The sequence below is a fragment of the Parasteatoda tepidariorum genome, chromosome 6 (assembly GCF_043381705.1).
Source record: "Parasteatoda tepidariorum isolate YZ-2023 chromosome 6, CAS_Ptep_4.0, whole genome shotgun sequence".
NCBI classification, from domain to species: Eukaryota; Metazoa; Arthropoda; class Arachnida; order Araneae; family Theridiidae; genus Parasteatoda; species Parasteatoda tepidariorum.
The window spans coordinates 67,035,041-67,047,462 of record NC_092209.1 but is presented as its reverse complement, the minus strand read 5'-3'; the positions used below and the strand labels follow the sequence as shown (position 1 = coordinate 67,047,462).

The 12,422-nt window shown below is 27.3% G+C and overlaps 1 protein-coding gene across 1 annotated transcript in view; it reads right to left on the bottom strand.

Annotated features, from left to right (window-relative positions):
• LOC107438486 (inositol monophosphatase 3) overlaps nt 1-12,377 on the bottom strand; it is a 17,741-nt gene extending 5,364 nt beyond the window's left edge. Inside the window, exons 1-8 of the mRNA XM_071181822.1 lie at nt 11,894-12,377; nt 7,692-7,854; nt 7,503-7,613; nt 5,625-5,644; nt 5,142-5,304; nt 4,968-5,063; nt 1,765-1,938; nt 459-694 (exon numbers count right to left, since the gene is read on the bottom strand). Of these exons, the coding sequence (XP_071037923.1) occupies nt 459-694; nt 1,765-1,938; nt 4,968-5,063; nt 5,142-5,304; nt 5,625-5,644; nt 7,503-7,613; nt 7,692-7,854; nt 11,894-12,217 (1,287 nt within the window). The 5' untranslated portion in view covers nt 12,218-12,377. The remainder of the gene's footprint in view (nt 1-458; nt 695-1,764; nt 1,939-4,967; nt 5,064-5,141; nt 5,305-5,624; nt 5,645-7,502; nt 7,614-7,691; nt 7,855-11,893) is intronic.
• Between the last annotated feature and the right edge of the window lie 45 nt (nt 12,378-12,422).

The window sequence follows — 12,422 nt, the reverse complement described above, 5'->3', positions numbered from 1 at the left end:
ATTTTTTTCTTTAATTTAGTCTGGTAAAATTTTTAAAAATGGGGTTAATTTTATTTTAACACCAAATTTAAACTAAAAATATCACATATAAAATAGTTTTCACACTCATTTAAGAAAATAACTGATTAGTTATGTTCTTTAAATATAAAATATTTTTTTCATATCTTAAGTGTTTTTCTTTAACCTGCCACAAGATTCATTAAAAAAAATAAAAATAGTTACCACCACAAAAATACTTAAAAGAATAAAAAAGGAAAACTTTGAAAAGATTGCACTTAAAAGTTTGAAATGCATTTTAAAAATGTATCGTGTTTAAGAAAATATAGAACATTATGAGTTACTATTTACAAGCTAATTAAAAAGAAAAAGAAATTTCCATAAAATAAATAATACTATACAAGTCATTTTACAAACAGTTTGTTTTCAACATAATGTATGTTATTAGAATATCAACTTGCAAGCTTCGAGAGTTTTTTGACGAATTTCTCATGATCATACAGAGTAGCAATCAAACCCTTTTCATTTTTAAGAAGACTGGAATCGCCATATTCTATTTCTGAGCCATCTAACTGTGTCATTTTCCCGCCAACAGCATTCAGTAAAGCATGTCCAGGACAAATATCCCATTTTTTGATTAAAGTCGTATGAATATAAGCATCAGCGTTTCCTTCGATAACTTGTAATGATTTGTAACCTAAAAATAAAATGCAACATTAAAAACTAAACAATAATATCAACTATTTCTCTAACAGACTCATAAAAATGTTTACTGACAAGTTACATCACACATAAAATTATTAACAAATTTTATGTGTCTTGTCAGTTTGATACAACTTATCATTTGCATGATTAAGACTATCGCTCCCATTATCTATACATATAAAATAAAGAATTTTTGCATCTTCAAAGAGTTGTGGACAAATATTGATACTTATTGATACAGAATTTGGCATCAAGTTATTTAGAAGGATGGAGTTAATTATTTTCTTCCAATTTTAAAACTTTTTAGAATTTGTTTATTTGGTGTAATAAATTAAGAGAAATTGATTTTTATTCGTGAATTTTAATTAGATTTACCAAAATTGTATGCTACCATATGNACTGATCTGATCTCTAAAAAATCCTCTTTCCCATAAGAAACAGTCCTTTGCTCCACCCCCAATGTAGGGGACGACACATGCAGTGTCCTTCACCCTCTGACCCTCAGGTCAAGGGGTCGATCAAATGCGTGGGAGAGGAATCAGGATCCTGACAAGCACCTAGTAATTTTAATCTGAAATAGCGTTTTTCTATTCTTTCAAATTATAAATTTTATAGTTTACATTTGCCTTTTATTTCAGACAAACACAGTTTTCATGAAAAGAGAGTTTTGATAATTTAATAATATGCAACATGATTTCAGGCGTAAGATAAGAGTTTTTTTTTATGAGTAAAGTACTGATATTTCTTCAGTAAATCTTTCATAGTTTATAAGAAATGCTTGAGAAAAATGTAAATTTTGAGAAAAACAAACATCTATTACAATGCCCAACACTTTTTATGTAGCATAAATATTGATGATATAGGTATACTACATGTAGTAGATATTACAACATTTATTTATAATATTAAAATACTATTTAAAAAAAATTAAAAAAATACAGAATTCAAATTTTACCTTTTAGTTTAATTTTTGATTACATACTTAATACAATAATCATGAAATATTCCTAACTAAATGAAACAGTATATTCAAAATAAATAAAAGATAACTAAATAATTCACCTGCTCCTCCAGCAGGTATAATTTCTGTGTCAGGACCAAAAGCAGTCTTAGCAACTTTCTCAACTTCTCCTGCGTGTGAGCGAGACACAATTATTCTAGGAGAGTTCTTTTGATCTCGCTTTCCACCTGAAGCATAATTTGGATCTGATATACCTTTTCCTACCCATCCCCAAACTGAAAGCAAACAGAAAAAACAACAATTAAATTTCAAACTAAAATCAAAAAAGAACAAGTTGGGACATGACAGTTTAGTGGTTAAACTGTTCTCTTTTATACTGTACACTAGGGGTGCACAACCTTTTTGAGTGAAGGGCCACTTGCACAGCAGGTTGGCTAACTTAAGGGCCGCACATGTATTTAGACATGTTAATGACAAATGTAGTAATGTTTATTTAAACATTAGCACTCCATTTTTTTTATCAATAAACTTAGTAATATCAATAACTTAGTAGTGTTCCATTATTAGAATTCATTCAAAAATAAAAAAAACTTATAGTTTTTTTTTACAAAAAAAACAAAACAAAAAAACTTGCTATTTTTATCACGAGAACAATAGATTTATCAAAATAAATAAACATTGAAGAAAAGAAATGTTTTTTTTTTCATATCATGCAATACAAAAATTCATTTTAGAATTAAATTCTAATAAATAAAAAAAAAAACTGCAATGTCCACAGAATGAAAGCAGGAAAAAGTTTAGTCATAATTAAGTAATATAAATTCCAATTAAATATTTTAATTGAAGAAAATTTATAGCTTTTAAACAAAAGCCTAAAATAAAAACAAAACTGTGATAATTCAAAATAAAATTCAATGTTTATTTTGCAATGTACTTTATTATTTTATTTTATTAATTATTAGATTTTTTTATGTCGTAAACATTTTCCTTTCTTTTATCGAAAAAGATCACTTAAGCAACAAAAAATTGAAATCTAAACTACAAACAGTGAGCAGTTTAAAAATTCACGTTTTCCGCCATTTTATGAATTTCTCAAGTTGCAATAACATTGCATTTAAATTAGGGAGGGATGTAAAGAGTATTTGGCCCTTCTGTGAAAAATTCAGTTGGTTGAATGATCAGTCAAATATTCGGCAGAATATTTTTTAGAAATGTATTTTTCTAAGTTTCTTTTTTATTTTTGAATTTTTATAGATATGACTTTTTTTTTTTTTTAAATTATAATCAGACAAGTCAATTTTGTCATTTTTTCAATACTTTGAGAATTGAGAAGGATTTTTTTCCATTTTTTGCTTTTTTTTATTATAACCCAGCATTTTAACAGAACGTCTCATACTATTAATTTATTATCACTCTGTTCCTGTACTGTAATATAAATAACCAGTCACATAGAAAAGTGCGATTTTCAGTATTAAAGTTTTATTTCAGGAACTAAGAAAAATTTCTTTTTTCTGTTTTTCTTTTTTTAGGCATTTTTATTACGACTCAGCATTTTTTTTAAAAATAAAGTTACTGATAAAATTTATTTCATAGCAATTTTTTTTCTTCTACAATTATGGCAATGAGAAAAATTTAAATTGAGATTTTCGGCATAAGATTTTCCTTTAAAAAACTAAGAACGTTTTTTCTATCTTTTTATTTTCTTTAAATTAAAAAAAAACAACTTTTTTTAGACATTTTCATTATAACGCAGTAATTTTTAATAGCATTTCTGTTGACTTAATTCTTTTTTCTTGGCTTTTTCTGGTAATTGAAAAACTGAGATGTTCAGCTTTAAAAATTTTTTACAAAAATTAATATTGATTTTTATGTTCTGTATTTCGCTTTTCGACATTTTGAAAAACGTTCTTGATTGGCCTTATTTTTTAGAGTTAATTTATGAATACGTTTTTCCAGGAAATATTATTCTGAGCATTGAAATTTTAGTTTCAGTGTTGCTATGCTGCTAAAAGATTTTGCTATTTAGCCCCAAGTGTACAGCGTTCAGTCGATTTTTTCTTCTTTTTTTTGCCGAATATTTAGTTTTTGATCAAATCACAATTCATTACCGCATTCAACCAAATCATATTCGTTGCGGAAATAAAAACGAAGAAAAAATAACTAGGATTTACGATAAAACTGTACTGAAATACCGTATCAAAAAGTAATTATTTAATTGCACAATTAACAATCACGTGTCGTAATAACATCATAGTTAAATAACGGGATTGTCAAAATCATGTGGAAAAGTATAGTAATAATTGGGAAAAAATATATTTATGCTGAACTCAGCACGAATAAAGTGTGTCAAATGCATGATTTAAAATTTGCATGTCGTAATAGAATAATTGGAATTTTTTATAATACAGAGGAACGCATAGCAATAACTGCCAAAAAAAATTGTTGAAAAAAAAGAAAGAACTGCAAAAAAAAGATAAAAAATCACTTAGATTTAAGAAGAAATCATCACAAATAAAGTGCACAAAAAGTGATTATTTAAATTTGCGATTTAAAACTCGCGTCGCAATAAAAATTCGGGATTTTCGAAATCACGTAGAAAAGCGGAAGTAACTGTTTTTTTTTTAAAAAAAAATTCTATTTACGATATAATCGGCTTAAAGAAAGCGCGTTAAACGTACATTTACTAAAGAATCTGTTAAAATTGATTGTGTCAAATGTGATGACTTAAAAGTGCGATTAAAAATTGCCATTTTTAATTTTTTTTTTTATTGTGTTTAGAAGCGCTCGCAAGCTGCATTTAAAGGGCCGCAGGTTGTGCATCCCTATTCTAAGAAATTGTTTAAAATTACACTAATTTCAGAAAAATAAAAGTATCAATATAAGTAAAATGTTAGATACATTAACTAAAATTATTTTAAGCTCAACAGAAAATTTTATAACCATTAATTTCCCCCCTTTTTTTAAAACTTTATGTACATTAAGTAAAGTAGCATTTTAATAACGCAAGCATACAAAGCACTAGTAGCAACAATAAAGTATGAAAAGCAACTACAATTTAAAATAAAATAATAATAAAAAATATTTCTGTTAGTTAAAATCTAAATTATGTACAAAATATATGACTGATTTATGAAATTTCCATTTGCTTCAATTATTTAACTTAAGCATGCAACACATGACCTTCGCTATTTATACTAAAATTCAGTTGCCTGCGAGCATGTAGAAATACACTTATATCTTAACTGACTGGCAACAAGAAAAAATATATTTCAAAAGTAAATTTCATTGCAGAAAATATTAATACCTGTGCTATTTTCAAATGGTTTATGAATGACACCAATTATGGGTTTTCCTTTTATTGCAATACAAACCATAGTAGTAACATACTGCAAGAGGTTTTCTGGAATTGGATGAAAAATATTTTTAGACAAAAGAAAGTGTGATGACAAAAAGAATTTAAAGTGTGAATTGAATATACCTGTATATTCTTGAGTGGCATCTAATGGATCAATCCATACTAAAATATCTTTCGCTGGCACCACAATATCGGTTAAAAATTTATCAACAGGTGTCCAAGGTGGAGGTGGATGATTTATATCAAGAAATTTAATGTCACTATCATCATGCTCTTCAGATACAATCTATAAAACATTAACAAACATGAGGATGTCAGCAAAAAAGGAGGTAAAACGATTACTAATGTAATTTTCACAAAATGCTTATAACATTGGAATAAAATGGTCAGTATATAAATGAATTACAAATTGGAGTCTTTAATAAGTATAGAGAAGAGTGAATAGAAAGAAATCCCCAGTATGAATTATTGTGAAGTTTTTTAATAAGACACCTTTTAAATAAAGATGGAGGTTGATAATCATTTTTGATTGAACATGTGCAATGAAAAATTTACTGCATATCAAGGAGCATAAGTTGACCCCNATTATCTAAAATTAAGATTTACATTATCACTCTTTCCCTGTACTGTAATATAAATAACCAGTCACATAGAAAAGTGTGATTTTCAGTATTAAAGTTTTATTTCAGGAACTACGAAAAATTTCTTTTTTCTGTTTTTCTTTTTTTAGGCATTTTTATTACAACTCAACATTTTTTTTAAAAATAAAGTTACTGATAAAATTTTTTTCATAGCAATTTTTTTTCTTCTACAATTATGGCAATGAGAAAAATTTTAATTGAGATTTTCGGCATAAGATTTTCCTTTAAAAAATTAAGAACGTTTTTTCTATCTTTTTATTTTCTTTAAATTAAAAAAAAAACACTTTTTTTAGACATTTTCATTATAAAGCAGTAATTTTTAATAGCATTTCTGTTGACTTAATTCTTTTTTCTTGGCTTTTTCTGGTAATTGAAAAACTGAGATATTCAGCTTTAAAAAATTTTTTCAAAAAATAATATTGATTTTTATGTTCTGTATTTCGCTTTTCGACATTTTCAAAAACGTTCTTGATTGGCCTTATTTTTCAGAGTTAATTTATGAATACGTTTTTCCAGGAAATATTATTCTGAGCATTGAAATTTTAGTTTCAGTGTTGCTATGCTGCTAAAAGATTTTGCTATTTGGCCCCAAGTGTACGGCGTTCAGTCGATTTTTTCTTCTTTCTTTTGCCGAATATTTAGTTTTTGATCAAATCACAATTCATTACCACATTCGACCAAATCATATTCGTTGCAAAAATAAAAACACAGAAAAAATAACTAGGATTTACAATAAAACTATACCAAAATACCGTATCAAAAAGTGATTATTTAATTGCACAATTAAAAATCATGTGTCGTAATAACATCATAGTTAAATAACGGGATCGTCAAAATCATGTGGAAAAGTATAGAAATAATTGGGAAAAAATATATTTATGCTGAACTCAGCACGAATAAAGTGTGTCAAATGCATGATTTAAAATTTGCATTTCATAATAGAATAATTAGAATTTTTTATAATATGTGGGAACGCATAGCAATAACTGCCGAAAAAAATTGTTGAAAAAAAAGAAAGAACTGCAAAAAAAGATAAAAAATCACTTAGATTTAAGAAGAAATCATCACAAATAAAGTGCACAAAAAGTGATTATTTAAATTTGCGATCTAAAACTCACGTCGAAATAAAAATTCGGGATTTTCGAAATCACGTAGAAAAGCGGAAGTAACTGTTTAAAAATTTTTTTTATATTTACGATAAAATTGGCTTAAATAAAGCACGTTAAATGTACATTTACTAGAGAATCTGTTCAAATTGATTGTGTCAAATGTGATGACTTAAAAGTGCGATTAAAAATTGCCATTTTTAAATTTTTTTTTTATTGTGTTTAGAAGCGCTCACAAGTTGCATTTAAAGGGCCGCAGGTTGTGCACCCCTATTCTAAGAAATTGTTTAAAATTACACTAATTTCAGAAAAATAAAAGTATCAATATAAGTAAAATGTTAGATACATTAACTAAAATTATTTTAAGCTCAACAGAAAATTTTATAACCATTAATTTCCCCCCTTTTTTTAAAACTTTATGTACATTAAGTAAAGTAGCATTTTAATAACGCAAGCATACAAAGCACTAGTAGCAACAATAAAGTATGAAAAGCAACTACAATTTAAAATAAAATAATAATAAAAAATATTTCTGTTAGTTAAAATCTAAATTATGTACAAAATATATGACTGATTTATGAAATTTCCATTTGCTTCAATTATTTAACTTAAGCATGCAACACATGACCTTCGCTATTTATACTAAAATTCAGTTGCCTGCGAGCATGTAGAAATACACTTATATCTTAACTGACTGGCAACAAGAAAAAATATATTTCAAAAGTAAATTTCATTGCAGAAAATATTAATACCTGTGCTATTTTCAAATGGTTTATGAATGACACCAATTATGGGTTTTCCTTTTATTGCAATACAAACCATAGTAGTAACATACTGCAAGAGGTTTTCTGGAATTGGATGAAAAATATTTTTAGACAAAAGAAAGTGTGATGACAAAAAGAATTTAAAGTGTGAATTGAATATACCTGTATATTCTTGAGTGGCATCTAATGGATCAATCCATACTAAAATATCTTTCGCTGGCACCACAATATCGGTTAAAAATTTATCAACAGGTGTCCAAGGTGGAGGTGGATGATTTATATCAAGAAATTTAATGTCACTATCATCATGCTCTTCAGATACAATCTATAAAACATTAACAAACATGAGGATGTCAGCAAAAAAGGAGGTAAAACGATTACTAATGTAATTTTCACAAAATGCTTATAACATTGGAATAAAATGGTCAGTATATAAATGAATTACAAATTGGAGTCTTTAATAAGTATAGAGAAGAGTGAATAGAAAGAAATCCCCAGTATGAATTATTGTGAAGTTTTTTAATAAGACACCTTTTAAATAAAGATGGAGGTTGATAATCATTTTTGATTGAACATGTGCAATGAAAAATTTACTGCATATCAAGGAGCATAAGTTGACCCCCATATTTATAATTACGAGAAAACAAATTTCTGGTATGTTAAATGTATAAGTGAACTACTGAAAAAACCAAATAAAAAAAATTCTAAAATTAAAGATAAACAAAAAATATTTCAGTGAATAAAATTTTCTCAAATTAAAACTATTTTACACAGTTCTTCATGTATACAGGGTATCTGCTACATTTTAGATTTTCAAATTCACGACTTTTCATGATTTTCCATGACTAATTCCAAGAATTTTTCATGACTTAACGAAGTTGCTATTTTTTCCAACAAAAACGCAACAATAAATTAAAAAAACATTATAATAACATTATTCGAAATAGGTTTAACCAAAACTATTATACTCTTCATACTTATAGATTTCAAACTTAAAAAACAGAGTAAGGAAAGAGTTGAAACAATAAAATAGCTGAAAAAAATACAAAAGCAAAAATTTTTTATTTCTGCAGAATTATATTCTAAAGATACTTTTCTTGTTCATCAGAAAGGAAAGAAATACTCCTGATTTTTCTGTTCATTTCGGAATAAAAAAAATTTGCCAATAACTGGTTTGCTTCAACTACAATTTTAAATTGATAAAATTAAAAAAAAAATAATAATAAAAATTCTTAAATCACAGAAGAGAGTTTAAAGGATAATTCACTCTAGAAATGATATTTTTTCTTTCATTTTTTGAAAGAACACCATAATTTTTAAAGAACATGATAAAATCATTTTATATTCAAATAAAATATGACTGAGTGGTGATTTTGTTAGAAATTCAGATATTTGGAACAGGATGAAATAGATGGAGATTCCATTTTAAAAATTAGATTTTTCGGAGACCTAAATCCATGACTTCCCATGATTTTTTTTTTAAAAAATAGTAAAAATCATGACATTTCATGACAAATTTTGTTCAATACCGAAATTCATGACTTTCCAGGTGCGTGGATACCCTGTGTATATGATACATTTCTCTTAAATAAAGATGTAGTAACAAATACTGTGAACTGAGCAGTTAATCAGGTTTATCTTACACCATGTGATGTCACTTGAAGGTCGGCATTATTCTAATCTTTACTCTTCTTATTCTATTTGAAACCTAATTTAAAGCATTGTTTCCATACAAAAAAAAAATCCCTTAATAAAGAAAATATACAGGGTTTCCACTCAATTTTAGGAAGAAAAAAAATTCTCTGACTTTTCCAGGTATATAGGGTAAATTTCAATGGAAATCCATACCATATTTTATCGATACCATGCAAAATTCCATCAGAAAACTTTGATTTTTTTATTGGAATGTCGAATATTAGATTTTGTAAGAAAAAATATATAATAGAATGAGAATGGAAAAGTTTCTCTAAAAAGTGGAATTTTATAAAATAACTGTATTAGATGTTAAAATTATTTAACTTGAATCTTAATAACTGATTACTGTTACTGACAATTCTAAGACTGGTTTCCAGGTATAATATATGAATTTTTCATATTTTTTTGTAAAACATTGCAACTTTCCCTGCTTTTCAGTGTTAAAATAAAATTCCCTGACAATTTCGTAAATATGAATTGTGATATTGGATATTAAAAACGCAAAAATACAAATTTCAATATTGAAATCGCTTAAATGCGAATCACAATGGATAATCTTTAGATAGCTGGATCTATCTCATTGTACATATAGCTGCCAACTTGTTAAAAATAGGAACACAAAGCATGATAAGCCAATCAGAGGTGATTGTGACACAAAGCAAACATATTGTTTTTTAAACTTTTGAAAGTTTAAAATTCCTTAGATACCTTGGAGATTGTAGGTGGATAGAGACCACAAAAGTATCTCAAGAGTGGAGAGGGTATGTTCCTCTCTGTGTATATATACAGTGCACTCCCGATTAATCACCAGGACAGGTCGCACGGATAATCAAAAAACATGGATAATCCGAAAGCTCCTTTTATTAAAGAAAAATTCAATATCAGTACAAAAAATATAAAACTTACTGACATTTGAATACATAACATCAAACTAGGTATTTTCCTTATTAAAAAATGTGTAATGCGTCTTCGCCATATATCGATACACATCTGATATTAGTATCAAAGTTGTCATTTGAACCCAAAAATTATAAAAAATTACTAAAGTNTCAAATCCTCCCATATAATCTAATAAAGTTTCCACAGAGCAGCAGAATGAGAAATTGTATTTCATTCATTTACTACATCTTCTGCATCAGTTACTATCATCACTATTTAATTTAACAACATAGCGATGTCTTCATTAGTCAAATACTGGAAGCCAGGCTCACATGCATCACTTTGAAACCAATCTTCTAAATTTTCTTCATCAAGAATTTCGAAACTTAGATTTCTTTTGCTTGTTCGAGAATTCTGTTATCATATTTTTCTTGAACATCTGAAGAAGATTGTTCATCAAGCGGTATGATCTTTCTCCAAGATCGTGATAACGTAGACGATTTTAACCTTGACCAGGCTGCTGATATTGCATATAATTCAATCCAATAACGAATATTGCTTCCAAAAATTAGGTAGTGTTATAACTTCATGAATCAAATTTTTTAATCTTGAAAATGTTTCTCTTTATATTTTTTGTGTGACTCCGGAATGAGCACGGATAATCCGCAAACCAGATAATCCGCGCAGGGATAATCGAGAGTGTACTGTAGTATTAACTGAATTATTATATAGTATTCGCCTGAATTATCTAAATCTTACAAAATGGTAATTGAGAATTCGAACTTGAAATTTTAACTTTATGGTTTGAAATATTTTAAAATTAAAGATTTTTTTTACTAGTAAATTATTTACCTCTCTTCCTATGGTATTTTTAAATTTTTTTTATACTGTTTAACTTTTTTAAAAATTCTGTTTGGTGTGACATTTGAAACCATCACTTTCCCTATCTATCAGCAATAGGGACGTATATTTCCTCAGTGAGAGGATGAGTAAGTAAGGGATGATTTTGTTTGAAACAGTTTTCACTAAGGAAATGATTAAGCTCGCTTGAAATTGTGAAATTTTTTTCAGAAAGTCCTTATTTCAACTTTTCTTTAGACATTAAAAAATTAATTTTTTTTAATTGTAAATTTAATTGCACAAATATTGAGTGGAAAATTGTAATCTTAAAAGGGGTTGCGTCCCTTCAATTATTTAATGTGAGGGGAATGAAGCCCTCTCGACCCCCAGATACATGAACCCTGTAGGTGACATGAACAGATGCTGATATATGAATTCAACCATTTTCTTTAATATTTTTCTTTTTTTCTCAAAAAAATAGTTGAATTTACTTGCACTTGGCTAACAGAAAAGTTTCTATAAGAGCTTTTATGCATTCAAAATGGGAAGCAGACTTATGGTTTTTTTAAGGCATTAAATGTAGTAATAAACAAAAGCAAAGTGGTAAAAAGCAAAAATATCCCACCCTTTCATACATTTGGACTAAAGATTATGAAACTTGTAATCTGCATTACAGATTTTTTTTTTTTGGTGATACAATTTATTTCGGTGAATGATTACATAATTATCTTAAAACTTTTACAAATATTTAGCATACGAATAATTCTGACAGGTAAAAAATATTCTGACCACCAAATTTCTGAAAGAGAAAATTAAAGTCAAAATATTAATGAAAGTCATTTATTAGTAAGCTTTTTAAACATAGTAAATTATATCAATAGTGAAGCTATCAACACTATGAATTTATGTTTTTCCAAAGAATAAAAGTTTTTTAGAACTGTATGAATCACCTCCACACTGGGAAAAGAATTTTTGAGTGTGTAGAGCATTGCTTTGTGTGATAGCAGATCTCCATATGTAACAGGATCATTAGCTCCTTCTTTAGTTTTTCCTTTACTCTTCTGCTTAATATCTTCACTTCTACGAATTTCTTTAACTTTTAGTCCACCTAATTCCGCAGCAGTTACACTGATAGACAGCATATGTTTTAAACTTACAACAGATAAGTCTGAAGTTTTATCAACGGAACCGGTATATAAATAAACTAAAAAAACTATTAAAGCACATAATACAAAAGCACCTAAAGGATTTATTCTAATAAACGGTAAATTCATTTTTTTAGGAGAACATACAAATATTTAGATTTAACTTTGAAGAGGTGTAGTTATTTTAATTTGAGAGAAAAACCAACGAGAAAAACTTTTATTTGTAAACATAAGAGAAGTAAAAGTGAACAAATTCTACGACCGGGTGGTATCCTGACTATAAGTTTAAAAGTTTGTTTAGTTGGTGTTTGTAATAGGAAAAAATCTCATTTAT